Source organism: Melanerpes formicivorus, unplaced genomic scaffold (assembly GCF_026170545.1).
Source record: "Melanerpes formicivorus ecotype bairdi unplaced genomic scaffold, bMelFor1.0.p_v2 SCAF_9, whole genome shotgun sequence".
Lineage (NCBI taxonomy): Eukaryota > Metazoa > Chordata > Aves > Piciformes > Picidae > Melanerpes > Melanerpes formicivorus.
Window position 1 is genome coordinate 5,475,140 of NW_027142361.1, and position 19,573 is coordinate 5,494,712.

The 19,573-nt window shown below is 45.6% G+C and overlaps 1 protein-coding gene across 1 annotated transcript; it reads left to right on the forward strand.

Moving 5' to 3' along the window:
• The first annotated feature begins 783 nt into the window (after positions 1-783).
• MEP1A (meprin A subunit alpha) lies at positions 784-18,489 on the forward strand. Its single transcript, XM_068143264.1, is given in 6 exon segments — positions 784-1,039; positions 2,504-2,520; positions 3,339-3,522; positions 3,877-4,050; positions 17,410-17,617; positions 17,958-18,489. Coding segments are annotated over 6 exon segments (981 nt in total). The 5' UTR covers positions 784-789; the 3' UTR covers positions 18,106-18,489.
• The last annotated feature ends 1,084 nt before the right edge of the window (positions 18,490-19,573 follow it).

Here is a 19,573-nt window from a genome sequence, read left to right on the forward strand (position 1 = left end):
AACCCAACATCTCCTGCAGCACCTTTCCTCCACCGACTTTAACTGTCTTGGGGGGGATGAGGGGTGTGGTAATATAATTCCTTTCCTCTTCTATCTCTCGTTCCTCTTCCTCTCTCTCTTTATTTTCTCCCTCTTCCTTTCTTATGTCCACTTTATGTAATAAATAGTCTAGCTGTTGATACTTTGGCCTCGTTTGTGCCTTTAATTTCACAACACGGGAATATTTAAAAGAACTGTGTCTCCGGACCGAGACATCTAATGTCTCCGGACCGTGACAGCCTTTTTTTGGGGGGGGGAGAGATTTTTTGTTTCTTTATGTTTGGTGTTCCCCCCCCCCATTGTTTTCTAATGTATTCTTTGCTTTAAAGAATAATAGAACCTGGAGGCACTCCAACACTGTCATACCTGTTGCCTTAATGAGTGGAGGGCTCCAGGATTTCTCATTGCCCATACATGATATAATATCTGGGGAAATGCTTGCACTGCTATTCACAGGCTCTGGAATGAAGTACATTATTTCTTAACTAGTAAGTATCCTTCAAGATACTTACTATTAGACCATCTAATCTGAACTCCTGTATATCCCAGTCTTTTCAACTCATTGATATGCAACCTAAAGACACAGTTTTGTTATCTAAATGGCTTCATTAAAAAATAAAAAAAAACACCCAAACAAAAATCCTTGAATATTTTATTGTAAAGTAATTCTTTTCAGGTGTATTAATTCTGACTCAGAAAACTGCACCAAGGGTCCATGCTAAAGCCATTCAACTTCCAGTTTCTCTTAAAATGAATCATTTTTGTGTTCTTTTACCAGGCAAAGAGCACAATTTTCTGAAGTATGATGACAGTTTCATCACTGATCTGAACACCCCATATGACTATGAGTCAGTGATGCACTATAGACTGTTTTCATTTAACAAAAATGAAAGCATCCCCACAATCACAGCAAAAATTCCAGCATTTAATGACATAATTGGACAACGTCTCGACTTCAGTGCCATTGACCTGGAAAGACTGAATCGCATGTAGAACTGCAGTAAGTCATCATTTCACTACGGCTAGCTGTTTCTTTGTTTATACTCTAACCTGGATGGTTCACCTCCTTTATGTCCCTAAACCCACAAAAACTCCTCTTAAGTGTTCTTCAGGAAGTATAGGAGAGGACTTGTGGCATAGAGGCTCAAACTATTTATTCCTTCCTCTTTGCCACTGCTAACTGTTGGAGCAGCCGTCCTTTCACGTGGTTAGACTCGTGATCCCAGCGGCGGGAGCAGCTTAATTTAAAAGGGTTTGCTGGGGCTCGCGGGGGCTCTGTACATCGGGCAGCCTCTCGGGACAGCACCAAGACCAGCAGCTGCCGGGGACCAGCCGCTGCTCTCCTTTTCGGGCTGCGGGAATTGCCAATGCTGCGGAGGTTTGCCGTGAGGAAGGAGCAGCCGTCGTTTCACGTGGTCAGACTTGTGATCCCAGCGGCGGGAGCGGCTGAATTTAAAAGGGTTAGCTGCGGCTCGCGGGGGCTCCCATCCATAAGAAGGGTCACATGGAGGAACCTGGAAACTCCAGGCCAGTCAGCCTGACCTCAGTGCCAGGGAAAATGATGGAGCAGATTATCCTGGCAGCAATAACTGTGCACCTGAAGGAGGGCCAAGGGCTCGGGTCCAGCCAACATGGGTTTAGGAGGGGCAGGTCCTGCCTCTCCAACCTGTTCTCCTTCTATGACCAGGTGACCGCCTGGTGGATGTGGGGAGGCCTGTGGATGTGGTCTACTTGGACTTCAGCAAGGCCTTTGACACCGTCCCCCACAGCAAACTGCTGGCTAAGCTGTCAGCTCGCAGCTTGGACCGCAACACTCTGTGCTGGGTTAGGAACTGGCTGGAGGGCTGAGCCCAGAGAGTGGTGGTGAATGATGTCACATCCAGCTGGTGGCCAGTCACCAGATGCATCCCCCAGGGATCAGTGCTGGGCCCCATCCTCTTTAACATCTTCATTGATGATCTGGATGAGGGGATTGAGTCAGTCATCAGCAAATTTGCAGATGACACCAAGTTAGGAGCAGATGTTAGTCAGTTAGAGGGTAGAAAGGCTCTGCAGAGGGACCTCAACCGACTGGACAGATGGGCAGAGTCCAACGGGATGTCATTCAACAAGTCCAAGTGCCGGGTGCTGAACTTTGGCCACGGCAACCCCATGCAGAGCTACAGGCTGGGATCAGAGTGGCTGGAGAGCTGCCAAACGGAGAGGGACCTGGGGGTGCTGATCGACAGCCACCTAAACATGAGCCAGCAGTGTGCCCAGGTGGCCAAGAAGGCCAATGGCATCCTGGCCTGCATTAGGAATAGTGTGGCCAGCAGGAGCAGGGAAGTCATTGTGTCCCTGTACTCTGCATTGGTTAGGCTGCACCTTGAGTACTGTGTCCAGTTCTGGGCCCCTCTAATGGGACGGAGGTTGGAGTCAATGCAGCTGACCAATATGATTGAGTATTGTTCCTTTATTGTTCCAGTATTGCAGGCCTATGGTGTGAGTATAGCACAGTAAAGTAAAGCATAGAAGAAGAGAAAGGAAAGCAGAAGTGCTGTGGTGGGTGGAAGGGCAAGGCCAAGAAGCCTCCTCCCTTCCCCCTTTGTAAAGTAAAAGGGAAAAAAAAAATTGAAGGGAAAGGAAAAAAAAAACTCGCAAGCTGAATTAGCAAAGCAGTGGAGCTATATTTACAAAGCGATGTAGGGTTTGCAGGGAGATATTTACAAATTTACAATATCTACAATATATACAAAGATATACAACAGAGTAACACAGAAATGAGAGTAAACCCCTCGGCAGAGGGGTTCCCCACCTCCGCTCTCCCCTCTCTCCCCCCCTTTCCCCAGAATGGGATAGAAAGAGAAAGGAAAGAGAGGAAAAAAAAGTTAGAAGCAGTTCGTGTTAATTGGAAGGGAGTTAGTATACAGGCCTGTTATCTGGTTTTCAAGGCCGAGGCCTTGGCAGAAAGCCCAGCACAGGCAAAGCTGCTGCACGAAGCAAAGACGGAAGCAAGACTGACTGAGAAGTGCTGGAAATGTCCACTTCACTCCCACTTCAGAAGGTGCTTCCTCCCACTTGTCCAATGAAATTAGTTTAGACTATTCCTTCCGTTTACCAACATCCGTCCACCATGTTCCCTTTCTTAAGGGGGCAATGTCAACCGGCCACAAGTGCGTAGCAAGGGAACTTCTACAACTTATATAAACTCGGAGTGCCTTGTTGGCATGGCTTCATTGGTTCCCTATGAGTGACCACACATCGCACTATTATAGATTATTGGTCCAACTACTATTGACACGTGAGGTTTGTTGATGCAGGTGCATGTCCTGTTTGCTCGCATTGCCTTTCACTTGTGCAGCGGAGAGAACGATGGTGTTCTGTAATGGCCAGCTCTGAACCGCCAAGCTACGCTCACAGTGCTTGAGCAGGACCCTGACATCTTGAAAAGCTAGTTGTCCTCAAGCAAAAGCTTCACCACAAGTAAAGGCCATGTTAGTTCAGGTAAGCCGAGTCTGCCTGGAGGAATGGTAAAAATGAAAGCATAGGACTCTGAGTCAGAGGACTGAGTATAGGGAGTGCTCTTATTCAGGAGGGAGCTCTTAGGTGGTGGCAGTGAGATAGTAGCTTGCATCTGTGATCCTGTCCTCACGTAGACTAGGAGTCCTCATGCAGACCATAACTGTCTTCTGACGTGCATAACGTGTGAGTCCTCAGTTATTTCTTTAGGCATTTCAGCTCTGAACTTGATTTTACAGCATAAATTCTGTTTAACAGGGTAATACAGAAAAAAGTCATGTCGTGTTTCCAGCTGCAGAACTCTGAGTTTCTTACCCTCCGCTCAAATTGTCTTTGCAGGTGTTAACAGAACCTTAATATGGGAGAAACCATCAGTCACTGGAACATTTGATACCTCATGCAATTGCTATAGAAGTATATCATGGGGATGGACTAACTTCATATCCCACAAAGAGATGAGCCGGAAAAACTTCCTGAAAAATGATGATCTCATTATTTTGGCAGAATTTCATGGTACAGACCCTATTCCAGATTCTTCTTGCAAAATCAAATGGGTGACCCTTTCAGTCTCTTTTCACACATTCAAGTAACAGTCATCTTCTCCTGCAATAAGAATCTGTTTTTTAACATATTTCTCTGTATTAGTTTCAGGTGGGTGTTGTTGACAAAAGTGTTTGTGAGTTCAGTAGCATCTAAATGACAATGATTTATCATAGGTTAACATCTTAGGCACATTGAAGCACTGTAACCAGTGGCTGTGTCCATTTCTTAGCACCGAACATAACTTGTGGTGTTTATTTTCAGTCAGAACAGCCACACTTGGCATAATTTTTCAAAGTACTGAATGCTAGTGGTTTACCCAACCAGCTACCCTAATTTCAGTATTATGGGCAACGGAGATTGGAATCAATACGGCTGACCAATATGATCGAGTATTGTTCCTTTATTGTTCCAGTGTTGCAGGCCTATGGTGCAGGCCTGTAGTGCGAGTATAGCACAGTAAAGTAAAGTGTAGAAGAAGAGACAGGAAAGGCAGAAGTGTGTAGCAAGGGAACTGCTACAACTTATATAAACTCGGAGTGCCTTGTTGGCATGGCTTCATTGGTTTCCATCGCACTATTACAGATTATTGGTCCAACTACTAATGACACAACGAGGTTGTTGATGCAGGTGCATGTCCTGTTGTCCCAAGATAACTGTCCATGTTTATGGCTACCAGTGCCTTGTTTTAGTTACATGCTGCAGGCACAGCACTGTTTTGCTACACTGCTAGCTGGCTCTGCATTTATGGTGAGCATGGCCTACCACCATGTCAGGCACTAGGCCTGCACTGCCAGATTGCTCACACTGCTCGTCGCTGGCATTGCCACAAATTCCCCTTTTTGTTTTTGTGAGCAATCTGGTCATGGGAGTTATTCTCATCCCACTGCAAACACAGAAGCAAGCAAGGTAAAGCTAAGCTGTGTAGCAAAAGCAAGAGTTCTGTAGTGCAGTATGTCTAACAGACTGATGTGACCCATACAAGGCACAACGCTTAAATTGAATTAGTTACAATGCTCTACAGAGATGGCATAATACATGGTCAAAGATAACAAACATTGCAAAGAAGAACTTAGATCTTAACAGTTCCGATCTTTACATTTCACTCCTCTTGTTGACAGAGAAGACTTGATTATGCCTGAATGCATTGCACACAGAGATTGAGGCACAAATGCAATCCTTAGCACTGTCTTTTACAATCTGCTTTAGGATTATGTTGCATCTTTATTTTCTCTAGGATGGTCAAAAATCATGAATTGTTTAATGGTAGCAAGATTTCTTTAATCTGTAAAGGTAGATCTGGCCAGGCTCTAGCTTCACAGACAGAAAACTTGCAGGCAAGCAGCAAGAGCAAAAGAGCTTCATTGCTTTGCCCAATATAAAATTACACATAATAATGTGGTTTTGCTCATCCTAGTAATTCTGATCTCTTAATGTTCACAGAACAGTTAGGCTGTCACGACACTCAGTTATAAATTAAATGCTTTCTGTTGACATCTTGGTTTATCGTGACAGTTGTTGAGGTCAATGCTAAGCAGGTTTGCTGATTGTCATTTTAATGACAGTTGTGCCGTGTTCGTGCTGTCTTGTGATGAGAGAGTTACAGCACTTTGCAAAGTTGATGTTTCTAGGGTTACAGCACTTTCTAGGGTTGATGTTTCTAGGGTTACAGCATTTCTAGGGTTGCCATGAGCTAATTTTTTGCTATGAGGTATTCTCTCTTTCCCCCCCCCTTTTTTTTAGTTTTATTTTGTTGGGTTTTTTTTTTTTTGTTTAATAATCTCTACTAAGCAAAATGTAAAGATGAAACTGTAACCTCTAGGATGTCTACATTCAGAGGCACACTTAGTTAACAAGAGAGAATACAAAGTTATCAAGCAACCACAATATTCAGTCCTAATTCACATGATGCTGTGGTACATTCTTCTGAGTGATGCTGTTTGATCCCAGATGATCATAGCAGTTATTGTGATTGATGTTCGACTGCACAGGAAATGCTGTGTCCTCATGGTCTTGATTCTTCTGCCGTTGTGTATTGCGATGATTGCAGTTAGCAGAAAAGAAGGCTTGAGGTGACCTGATGGTGGCCATCCAGTATCTGAAGAGAGCCTACAAGAATGCTGGGGAGGGACATCCTAGCATGTCAGGAAATTACAGGACTAGGGAGAATGGAAGAAGGCTGGGGATGGGAAGATTCAGGCTGGATGTGAAGAAGAAATTCTTCACCGTGAAAGTGGTGAAGCCCTGGAATGGGTTGTCCAGGGAGGTGGCCGAGGCCCCATGCCTGGAGGTGTTTAAGAGCAGGCTGGACGAGGCTCTAGCCTGCCTGATTCAGTGTGAGGTGTCCCTGCCCATGGCAGTGGTTGGAACTAAATGATCCTTGTGGTTCTTTCCAACCCTGACTCATTCCACGAGTCTATGATTCCACATATTTTGTAACTGATTTTTGTTTGGTTTTAATGTGAGCTATTTTTAACTTTGTAATTAATTTTTTGCTTCATTTCTTTAATATTTTGAAATCTACTTTCAATAAATCTATTTCATTTTTGTTTGATTTCATTATATATATATTTTTTTTAAAATTTAATTTTTTTTCATTATTTTTACGTTTGCAATTGTTTTTGTTTAATTCTGTAATTTATTTTAATTTCATTTTTTAAAATTATTTTAATTTTATTTTTAATTCTAATTTGAGTAGTTTCATATTTTATTTTGAATGTATTTATTTTATTATTTTTTTGTTTCTTTTTGTTATTTTATTTAATTTTTTAGTTATTATTTTCTATTCTGAATTTATTATTTATTTTTATATGCTTAATGTTTTTGCTTTTAATCTAGTTCTTTTGTTTAATCTTTAATTCATTTTAATTTTTGTTTTTAAATTATTTTTGTACTTTTTTAATGTAGTTTTTTCTTTTTCTCATTGCATTTTATTATTTTTTTTATCTGCACTTCTAAATTATTTTTTGTTAACTTTTTTTGTATTGTTAATTTTAATCTAACTTGGATATAATTTTTTTCTAATTAATTTTTGTTATTTTGTTTTTTAATTTTTCTTTGTTCTTTAAATTTTTATTGTTATTATTTTTAACTTATGTCCTTTTTAAAATTTATTTCTTTTTTACCCTCATTATTATTAATTTAATTTTGTTATTGTAACTTTTTAATGTGTATTTTAATTTGTTATTCTAATCAATGTTTTATTTTCAGTTTCTTTTCATTTTTTTGTAATTTCTATTTTTCCTTTTTATCTAGTGTTTAATCTTTTTTTTTATCTTATATTCTTTATTATAATTATTTCTTATTATGCATGTTTGTTTTTATTTAATCTATTTTCTATTTTAATTTTGATTTTTGCTTTTTTATTATATTTTTTAACCTTCTTTTCTAGTAATTCTTTTTTATTATCATTTTTCATTGTACTTTTCTTTATTTTTTCTTTGTATAATTTTTTGTTTGTTTTAATCTAGTAGTCTTGATAATCCTTATTTTTATTTTTTGCTAACAATTCTTATGGTTTTTCTGTTAATAGCTATTTTTTGCTAGTAATCTTTATGATTTTTCAGTGTGTCATATTTGGTTTTTAATATTTTGTTTTTATTGTTGCTCTTCTTTTTTTATTATTATTCTGTTATTTAGTACTCTATCTTTTGTATCCAGAGTTTTTGTACTTTTGTTATGTATTTCTATGTTTAAATTTTTTCTTTGCACATGTTACCTTTTTGTTTACCATTTTTTTTCCAGTTTTTGTATTTTTTCTAGTCTGTGTCTAAGAAGGAAATATAAAGACATTACCTTAGCTAAGGAATACTTTTTAAAATGAATACTTATTTACTACAAATCTTAACTATATTACATGGAGCTCCTTTGAAATGCCAAGGCACACAACTAAGAAGGTTCGAACCAAAGGAAAATCTTACAATGTGAACTCATTACTAAGTACTTACACCTTACTACAATTACTGTGTACTAGGTGTCTGTAAATACCAAATGCTTACCATTCATTATGCTTACCATTCATTGTGCTTACCAGGAAAACTTAGCAAAACTCTTAAGGACATTGCAATCAGAAATGAAGAAAATAGCACTGTAACTCTAAATCAGAGCAGAGCTTTGGTCGGCAAGAGTTGTTCCAGAAAATCCTCCCTTTTCTGGGGGTGGGGGTAGGGGTGGGTGGCTAGCAAGGTGTACCCTAGTTGCTCTTGTTTCTATATTGGGGTCTTAACAACTTGCAGCCTTTTGTGTTGTCTCGGTTCAGAGACACAGTTCTTTTAAATATTCCCGTGTTGTGAAATTAGAGGCACAAACGAGGCCAAAATACCAACAGATAGACTATTTATTACATAAACAAAGTGGAAATAGAATAGAATAGAATAGAATAGAATAGAATAGAATAGAATAGAATAGAATAGAATAGAATAGAATAGAATAGAATAGAATAGAATAGACCAGGTTGGAAGAGACCTTCAAGATCATCGCGTCCAACCTATCACCCAACACCGCCTAATCAACTAACCCATGTAACCAAGCACCCTGTCAAGTTTCCTCCTGAACACCTCCAGTGACGGCGACTCCACCACCTCCCCGGGCAGTCCATTCCAATGGGCAATCACTCTCTCTGTGTAAAACTTCCTCCTGACCTCCAGCCTGAACTTCCCCTGGTGCAGCCTGAGACTGTGTCCTCTTGTTCTGGTGCTGGCTGCCTGGGGGAAGAGACCAACTTCTGCCTGTTTACAACCCCCCTTCAGGTAATTGTAGAGAGCAATAAGGTCACCCCTGAGTCTCCTCCTCTCCAGGCTAAGCAGCCCCAGCTCCCTCAGTCTCTCCTCATAGGGCTTGTGTTCCAAGCCCCTCACGAACTTCGTTGCCCTTCTCTGGACTCGTTCCAGCAAGTCAACATCCTTCCTAAACTGAGGGGCCCAGAACTGGACACAGTACTCGAGGTGTGGCCTAACCAGTGCAGTGTACAGGGGCAGAATGACCTCCCTGCTCCTGCTGGCCACACTGTTCTTAATGCAGGCCAGGATGCCATTGGCTTTCTTGGCTGCCTGGGCACACTGCAGGCTCATGTTCATCCTACCATCAACCAGCATCCCCAGGTCCCTCTCTGCCTGGCTGCTCTCCAGCCACTCTGACCCCAGCCTGTAGCACTGCATGGGGTTGTTGTGGCCAATGTGCAGAACCCGGCACTTGGATGCGTTAAATCTCATGCCGTTGGACTCTGCCCATCTGTCCAGCCTGTCGAGGTCTCTCTGCAGAGCCTCTCTACCCTCTAGCAGATCAACTCCTGTCCCCAGCTTGGTGTCATCAGCAAATTTACTGATGATGGACTCAATGCCCTCATCCAGATCATCAATAAAGATGTTAAAGAGCATGGGGCCCAGCACTGATCCCTGGGGGACTCCACTACTGACTGGCCGCCAGCTGGATGTGACACCATTCACCACCACTCTCTGGGTTCGACCATCCAGCCAGTTCCTAACCCAGCTCAGAGTGCTGCTGTCCAAGCCATGGGCTGACAGCTTGGCCAGGAGTTTGCTATGGGGGACGGTGTCAAAGGCCTTGCTGAAGTCCAGGTAAACTACATCCACAGGCCTCCCCACATCCACCAGGCGGGGAGAAGGAGAAGGAGAAAATGGAGAGGGAGAGAGAGAGAAGAGGGAAGGAATTAGAGTGAGAGAGAGAGAGAATAGGGAGAAAAAGGAGAAAGTAGGAAAGAGATTATTTTGCCAACGGTCAGGGGTGGAGAGAGTCCAAGATGCATTGTGTTGCCCCGTGATGTTTCCAGCGTGTGGTGCCATCTTCTTTCTTCTGCTTTGACACTGTCACTCAGGTCTTTTTATACAGATTTTTAGTCCTCAGGCAAGTGTCCAGGTGTGGGTCCCCAGGACATCGTCCTGGGAAATCAACCTTAGGTAAGTATCCAGCAATTGTCCCCTGTGAAATCTTTCCAGGAAATCATAAGTATCCAGGTATCGTTTCCCAGGAAGTTTTTTGTGTAGTTTGGGCAGTGGTCTGGATGGAGAGGGGGGGAGCCTCCACCTCCTCCCACCACATCTACCTGCCCACACCCTCATTACACATCAGGAAACAGGTGGTGAGTCCATTGTGTCACCATCCTCTCTTCCTGGGGGTTATCTGATAGCTGGAGATGATTTTCTCCTGAAGGCATCATGGATGGGTCTTTTAGGCCATTGTGGTAGGTCACGTTATCCTTTCTTGGGGCACACCATGATTCATGATGTAATCACAAGGTGATTTGCATCCAGGATTGGTAGACAGGATTCTTTGCACCTTCCTTCCAGTGGCTCTGCCCAACACATATCAGCTATTGTCTGGGCAAGCAGCAAGTGATTTTATCTTTGTTGAGTCACACCAGGAGAGCCAACTTTTAGTCTCTCACATGAGTCTGAATGACCATTGTTCCACCCATACTGGATTATGTGTTTTCCATTTTGATTTGAGGGTTGGTTGCTGACTAGTAGCCACTACAGAGGAGGAGCAGTAACAAGTTTTGCTCCTAGCTGATTTAAGGCATCTCAGCCCAATAGAGCAACTGGAAGGGTTAACACGTATGGTCTTACAGTGATTGATTTGCTGTAGTTAAAAGCTAATTGCACTGGCTCTTTGCTAACCCAGGTTGTTTGGATACCTTTTAAACCCATGACTTCAGCATTTGCAATGAGCAATGGCTAGTGACCATTCCATTTATGACTAGGTATAATGATGACATCGTCTCCAGTATCCATAATCATTGAAAATTGCATAATTTGTCCACAAGGGTGTCTGACAGATACAATCTGTTCCAGTTTTCCCTTTTGGATTTCTAGGGCTAATAAGGTATTAGGCATATCGGTGGAACCCGAGCCTTCTTGCCCTCACATCCTGTTAGAAGTTTTAGGCACTCGGGACTCAGATGGTATTAGCTGAGCAATTTCTTTCCCAACAAGAGTGCTAACAGGAGGGGCAATGGTATAGAGCATAATTTTCATAGCCCAGTCATAATCAGAATGTATTGAACCAGGAATTATAAGGATGCCCTGTCTAGAGGTAGACAATCTGCCAATTAACAGAGCGCAGGGTCTGTGACCCAAAGGACCCTGCCAATTGAGCTCGACAATGCTTTGTGAATTCAAAGTGATATGCAGCTGTTGTCAGGTCCGCTGTGCACTGCCAGAGGGGGCTGCGGGGGGGGGGGGGGGGGGGGGGGGTCGCAGTCCAAGCACCCTGGTTTGGTGTCGTTGTGCAGGGTGTACTTGCGCTGCGGGAGCAGCTTCTGCGGCGGTCTCGAGTAAAATGATTAGGTCTGTGACACTTTCGAGTCTGTCCAACAGTCAGGCACTTTGATTTAAGGTACCTAGGTTTCTCAGCGGCACAATGATTTCCTCCCAGGTTGTTTCCTTTGTGCGGTGGTCGTACTGGTGGTTTCAGGACTGCTTCTATGGCCATGGCTAGATACGTTGCTGTTTGTCGATGCCTTCGTTGTTGCGTCCAGCAGTCATGAGACAGCGGCACCCGTTGATAAAATACTGAGAACCTGTTTAGTTTCTTCATTAGCATTGTCAAATGCCAAAATATCCAGCATTTTTACCTTCATATCGTGAGTCACGTCTGAATGTATTGATGTTGTATGTAAGGGATGGTATTGACAAAGGAACCAAGTGGCCCTGTTAGACCTTGCTGAGTAATGAGAAACACAGGATCAGAGTTATTGTTTCATAGTTTCATAGTCTCATTCAGGGTTGGAAGGGACCACAAGGATCATCTAGTTCCAACCCCCCTGCCACGGGCAGGGACACCCCACACTAGATCAGGCTGGACAGAGCCTCGTCCAGCCTGCTCTTAAACACCCCCAGGGACGGGGCCTCGACCACCTCCCAGGACAACCCATTCCAGGGTTTCACCACTCTCATGGTGAAGAACCTCCTCCTCACATCTAGCCTGAATCTCCCCACCTCCAGCTTCATTCCATTCCCCCTAGTCCTATCACTACCTGAGATCTTGAGAAGTCCTTCCCCAGCCTTCCTGTAGGCCCCCTTCAGATACTGGAAGGCGACAATTAGGTCACCTCGGAGCCTTCTCTTCTGCAGACTGAACAGCCCCAACTCCTTCAGTCTGTCCTCATAGGAGAGGTGCTCCAGCCCTCTGATCATCCTTGTGGCCCTTCTCTGGACACGTTCCAGCACCTCCACATCCCTCTTGTAATAGGGGCTCCAGAACTGGACACAGTACTCCAGGTGGGGTCTCACCAGGGCTGAGTAGAGGGGGAGGATCACCTCCCTCGACCTGCTAGCCACAGTTCTCCTGATGCAGCCCAGGATCTGATTGGCTTTGCGGGCTGCAAGTGCACATTGAGAGCTCATGTTGAGTTTTTTGTCCACCAGCACCCCCAAGTCTCTCTCCTCAGGGCTACTTTCCAGCCAGTCACTGCCCAGCCTGTATTTGTGCCTGGGATTGCCTCAACCCAGATGCAGGACCCTGCACTTGCTCTTATTGAACTTCATGAGGTTGGCTTGTGCCCACCTCTCCAGCCTGTCAAGGTCCCTCTGGATGGCCTCCCTTCCCTCCAGCGTGTCTGCTGCACCACACAGCTTGGTGTCATCAGCAAACTTGCTGAGGGTGCACTCAATGCCACTGTCCATGTCCCCCACAAAGATGTTGAATAAGACAGGTCCCAGGACTGATCCCTGAGGGACTCCGCTTGTCACTGGCCTCCACTGGGACATGGAGCCATGGACAGCCACTCTTTGGGTGCGGCCATCAAGCCAGTTCCTTATCCATCTAGTGGTCCACCCATCAAACCCATGTGTCACCAGTTTGGAGACCAGGATGTGGTGCGGGACAGTGTCAAAGGCTTTGCTCAGGTCCAGGTAAATGACATCAGTTGCTCGCCCCTCGTCTATTAATTTTGTCACCTGCTCATAGAAGGCCACCAGGTTGGTCAGGCAGGATTTGCCCTTGGCAAAGCCATGCTGACTGCTCCCAATCACCTCTTCACTATTCTTTTGAGCGAGTAGTGACTCCAGGAGGATCTGCTCCATGATCTTTCCAGGCACAGAGGTGAGACTGACTGGCCTGTAGTTCCCTGGTTCCTCCTTCTTGCCCTTTTTGAAGATGGGGGCAATGTTTCCCCTTTTCCAGTCTGTGGGGACTTCACCAGACTGCCATGACTTTTGAAATATAATAGAGAGGGGTTTAGCAACCTCATCTGCCAGTTCTCTCAGTACCCGTGGGTGTATCCTGTCGGGTCCCATGGACTTGAACACTTTCAGGTTCTTCAGATGATCACGAACCTGATCTGCACTTACAATGGGCAGTTCTTCCTCCCCGTCCCTGGCTTTGTCTTCCATAACATCAGGAGTGTGGCTATAGGCCCTTGCAGTGAAGACTGAGGTAAAGAAGGCTTTGCTCAGGTCCAGGTAAATGACATCAGTTGCTCGCCCCTCATCTATTGAACACTTTCAGGTTCTTCAGGTGATCACGAACCTGATCTTCACTTACAGTGGGCAGTTCTTCCTCCCCGTCCCTGGCTTTGTCTTCCATAACATCAGGAGTGTGGCTAGAGGCCCTTGCAGTGAAGACTGAGGTAAAGAAGTTATTAAGTACCTCAGCCTTTTCCTCATCACTTGTGACCATGTCACCATTTTCCTTTCTGAGGGGGCCCACACCTTCCCTAGTCTTCTTCTTCCCATTAATATACCTGTAGAAGTTCTTAGTGTTCCCTTTAATCTCCCTGGCTAGATTCAATTCAAACTCTGCTTTGGCTTTCCTAACCAGGACTCTTGCTGCTCGGGCAGCTTCCTTATATTCCCCCTGTTCTACCTGTCCTTCTCTCCACTTCCTGTAGAGTTTCCTTTTAAGTAATAGTGTGTCCAGTAGCTCCTTGCCCATCCAGGCAGGCCTCCTAGCATTCTTACCTGCTTTTCTCTTTGTTGGTATACAGAGCTCCTGGACACAGAGGAGGTGGTCCTTGAATACTGACCAGCTGTCCTGGGTCCCTCTTCCCTCCAGGGCTTTGTCCCACGACACTTTGGCTAGCAGATCCCTGAAGCGATCAAAATCTGCACGCCTAAAGTCTAGGGTCGTGAGCTTGGAATACTTCCTCCTGATTGCCCTGAGGATATTAAATTCAACTGCTTCATGGTCACTGCAGCCAAGGCCGTCTATGAGCCTCACATTGCTTACCAGCCCTTCCCTGTTGGTGAGAACAAGGTCCAGCATAGCACCATTTCTTGTTGGTTCCTCTACTATTTGGAGGAGGAAGTTGTCTTCTATACATTCCAGGAACATCCTGGATTGCTGGTGCCTTGCTGTGTTGTCCCTCCAGCAGATGTCCGGGTGGTTGAAATCACCCATGAGGACCATGAGGACCATGTTGTCCTGGATTCTGGACCACTCTTTGATCACTAAATCCTGACTTAATTGCAAAGCCTTATCAGGAAGCTGCAATTACTGATATGATCTAGTAAATATCTCGCCCCAACGAGATGGTTAGCGGTAACGTCTTGTAAAGAGTCTGCTGGCTGCCAGGGCGTGGCTTCCGAGGCATTTGCAGGTGAATTGCCACTTAACTGAGAAGTTGCAAGGTCTGAGGTGGTGTGACTTTCAAGTCTCTGCTTGCTGACAGGGGCTGAAACTCAGAGAGCACTGTCTTAGGATGTAACTTTTTGTTGCAATCAGAATATCATTCACAGACTTATAGATGAGAAAGTCACAATGGGTCTATCTAAGTGGGAAGAGAGTGCCAGAGAATTCTGGCATGCCTTGAGGCTACCCATTGATATCGGTGGGTGGAGTCTGCCTTAATCGATGACTCAGTAGATGCAGACTTTGTTGAATCCTCCAGGTGTAAGCAAATTGTAAAGAAAACAATCCTTCAAATGAATAATAATCAGGTCCCAATTTGTGGGGACTGGGAGTTGGGAGGCCAGGTTGTATGGCACCCATCTCCTCCATGATCACTCTCAGACCATGTAGTAAACACCATTTGCTGACATACGTGTGTCAAAAGGGATTAACAAATGTGTTGAAAACAACTGATTGATTACAGCAGTTGTGTATCCTGACTGTAGCCCATAGGTAGCTATGGCTTGTCTAGCTTCCCTTAATATTGTCAGTCCAGAGATTCTCCATCTGGGATTACATTTCCCACAATACCTTTCCACCAGCGCACCGGCACAGTTCCCTGTCCCTCCCACCTCCCAATCACCCTATCGGGACTCAATTGGAACCTCTGTCGGAGTGCTATAGTCTGCTGATAATGTCTGGAATGTAGGAGGTTGGGGGGGTGTAGCGCAGCTGAAACCGCTGGGGGGAAGGTGCCATTTCTGCCGCTTCCATGGGGGTGGCCGCTGCCAGAGTCAGTGCTGGTATCGGCGGTGCGTTGGTCGATGCTGCCTTGATCGGAGCCACCGGTACTCATGGGGGCCATGGGGGGTCGCGGGAGGCATCGCCAGGAGAACTGCCGGAGTGTGGGGCACCACTGGCGTGGGCGCCGCCGGGCTGAGGGCTGCCGGGCTGAGCGCTGCTGGGGTGGGAACCGCCGGAGTGGCCAGGGCTCGCGGGCAGGGTGGGGGTGCAAAAATGCCGTGATCATGAGCCTGCAAGCGCTCCATCTTTTCCAAGAGTTGTAGAGTAGAGTCGGCACTGTACGGCCTCCCAGCGTCGGTCCTCTCGTCTTCCAAGTCCAAGCCGTCGCTGGCGGTATCAGAGGAAGATGTTGATGAAGGGGATCGAAAACACCGAGCCACAGGTTTCGCCGCTTTTTTTTTTTTTCTTTTTTTAAATGGGTTTCTCTGCTGGGTGCAGACGGCTGTGGTGGTGTCTAATAAACACGGTGTGCTTGCCAAGATGGCGGATGTGGCAGCTTCTTTGTCTAATTCCTAATGCATAGTGACCTCCTATTTGATTTCGCGCACCTTATCAGTTCAATCGGGATTCGCTTCTGCCACTATTGACGTGGCAGGAGCAGATTTTTTTCACGCAAAAGGACGGAAATAAGAGAGCCTCGATTCGTGTAGAAGGAGTAGCGGGCAATTGAAATTGTGAGGAGGATGCTGACGGAGTGGCAGACGATGTACAGGGAGAGAGGAGAGGGGGCAGAGGGCAGGGGGTGCCTTCCAAGTCTCCCTTTTTCGTCTCAGATAGAACCAAACGCCGCAGCAGCTGAATCGGGAGTAGACTGCTCTGCGTTTTTTGATTGCAATGTCCATGACGATCCGTCACATGGTGCTGTAGCGAAAAGCTTCTTTTTTAAGTATGTAGCACCTCATCCCACAGCTGGGCTGCAATTTCGTCCCGTGCTTAGGAAGTAAAAGCTTATTTGCCATGGGGATGATTCTGGGCCCAGGCTAATAGCCCTTTTAAGATCCCAGAATTGCCAGTAATACCTCTCACGGAGAGGATAGGTGGAGGGCGTTTAGCACAGCCTCTTCTGTTTCGTGGCGTGCTGCCCCTTGCTCGTCCTCCGGTCGCTCGCTGGGCCAGGGTGAGATTCACTTCCTTTTTGAGCGTGCGCTGCTAATTTTTCCAGCACCAGGGCAGTGCTATTCTGACTGGCTTTCCGTATCGCTCGGACGTACCTCTTTATGCTGAGTCAATCAGTATCGTAGTCTGAGGATCCCGAGAATCCATGTATGTTCGGGCGCCAGATATGGGCGACGGAGATTGGAATCAATACGGCTGACCAATATGATCGAGTATTGTTCCTTTATTGTTCCAGTGTTGCAGGCCTATGGTGCAGGCCTGTAGTGTGAGTATAGCACAGTAAAGTAAAGTGTAGAAGAAGAAGAGACAGGAAAGGCAGAAGTGCGTAGCGAGGGAACTGCTACAACTTATATAAACTCGGAGTGCCTTGTTGGCATGGCTTCATTGGTTCCCATCGCACTATTATAGATTATTGGTCCAACTACTAATGACACGCGAGGTTTTTTGATGCAGGTGCATGTCCTGTTGTTCCAAGATAACTTTCCATGTTTATAGCTACCAGTGCCTTGTTTTAGTTACATGCTGCAGGCACAGCACTGTTTTGCTACACTGCTAGCTGGCTCTGCATTTATGGTGAGCATGGCCTACCACCATGTCAGGCTCTAGGCCTACACTGCCAGATTGCTCACACTGCTCGTCGCTGGCATTGCCACACAGTATTATTTTCTATCTTGTGCCTTCTGCTGCTTCTGCTACCTGCAGAACTTTCTGTGGCACAGCAAGAGCTCTGTAAAGAGGAGTACCTTCTGCTCCACAAAGCACATGTGACCCTGATCTAAAAATTGTGACATATAGCATCACTCACTATAGTGTGATGTCTTTCTCCTCTCTTTCCTTTTTTAAAAGATCTAACTCACCTCAATAAAACTGAAGTCCCCATTGAAGCTAAGCAATCTGCCCTCACGGAAGTCCTCATTCTTGAAAGGCATAAGAGAGCAGCCCAGGATATGAAGCCTCTTCAAGACCAGCTGCCATACCTGCAAGACCCATGTGACCCAAACCCTTGCCAGAATGATGGAGTCTGTGTTAATGTGGAAGGGAGAGCAAGCTGCAGGTACCACAAACTTCCTCCCTGTTTGCCTTGAATTTCTTCTGAACCAAATGGAACAACTACTAAGTATTCAGAATTACAGACCTCAGATATCTGAGCCGCTAGGTTTTTTCAAGGACCAGTAGGAAGAAAGTACTGCACTGGCCAGTTTCTACTAGCAGCCATAAAGGGAGGCAAAGAAACTGCATTCTGTGTTGCTCCTGGGGAATGTAAATAGTCCAAACGTGGTGTGGATGTTGTGATGTGATCCCTTTCATGGGAAGTGCCATTCGGGATAGTGAGTATGAGGACCTATATGGCAGGACAAAACTGATTCATGTGAATCTGTAATTTATCTTTCCAGGTGCCCATCAGGACAAGCCTTTTTCTGTACAGGTGAGAGGTGTCAGTCAATGAAGGTCCATGGCAAAATCCTGGGAATGACAGTTGGTGGAATTGCTGGAACCATTGTCTTAACCATTGTCCTCATTTCCATGATGTCTAGAAGATAAAGATCTGAAGGGGAAAAAATCTCAGCCTGGTATTTTTCCATAGTTCATAAGAAATCAGTTTCCAGTGAACATGATTAATATGACTTGCAGAAATCCTATCAGCATATGGATGAAATGCACTATCAACATCCTGGCAGCAATGTGTTTATTCTGCAGAACATGGCAGTTAAAGAACATGTGGAACTGTTGTCTAATCAAAGTTCATACCCTGCCTTTCTTCTGTGTTTGTTGAATGTTTTGTTTCCTCACACAACAGCAAATAGTGGTGCTGAGAGTCCATGCATTTACTCTCCACTACAGTTCATATTTAGATTAAATAACTGGTAGGACCTATGAAAACACTGGAAAAAGTCACACAGAAGCACATATTCTAGACATTCACGTATTCTAGAATAGAATAGAATAAACCAGGTTGGAAGAGAACTTCAAGATCATCGCATCCAACCCATCAACCAATCCAACCCACCTAAACAACTAAACCATGGCACCAAGCACCCCAACAAGTCTCCTCCTGAAAACCGCTCCGCTTAAGCTGTGAGTTTCTCGGGGTTTTTTTTGCTTTCCTTTCTGGGTTTTGCGGGTCGGGAGGACGCCTGGTAGGGGGAGGAGCCGGCAGGATCGTGCTCACACGAGCCTGTACGGGCACGGGAGCCTGACGTCAGCCACGGCAGTTTTAAAAACCGCCCGGGCTGTGCGCGCGGCGCCATTTTGGTTCAGTAGCTAGCCTACTGGCTGGGTGACAAAAAAAAAAAAAAAAAGCCCCACCCAAACACAAAAACCAAATCTTAAACGTTGCATCATGGTCGTCACTCGGACGAAGGGTAAAAAAGCAGCATCTGCCCAGACAGAGCTGTTTTACCAACATGCTGGACTCCAGCCTGCCAGCTGCAGAGGGTGCTTCAGCCTGGCACTTGGAATAGAGGGGGTGGGAGAGGACAGCTGTGTCAGGTGTGAGCAGGTGAATTTTCTCCTCAGCCTGGTGGCAGAGCTGAAGGAGGAGGCAGCTAGGCTAAGGACAATAAGGGAAAGTGAAAGGGCGTTAGATTTGTGGGAGAAGGTTCTGCAGATCTCCCCTGCTGAGGGAAGGGTCCCTGGAAGCGGAGAGGGATGGATACAGGTCCCTACCAGGGGTGGCAAGAGAAATCCACCCTGACCCTCTCCTCCTCCTCCGCTGCCCTTGCATAATAAGTATGAGGCCCTGCAGGCTGAGGGCAGTAAGGATGAGAGGGCTGAGGCTGAGAAGCAGCCATCCAGAGGGGAGCCCAAGGCCAAGCGGACCCCACCAGCTGTAACGACCAGCTCCGGGGGGAAGCCTAAGCCCAAGTGGTCCCCACCAGCTATAACGACTAGCTCCACAAAGAAAAGGAGAAGGGTTATAGTTGTTGGGGACTCTCTCCTGGGGGGTACTGAGGGACCCATATGTCATCCCGACCCATCCCACAGGGTGGTCTGCTCCCTACCGGGGCAG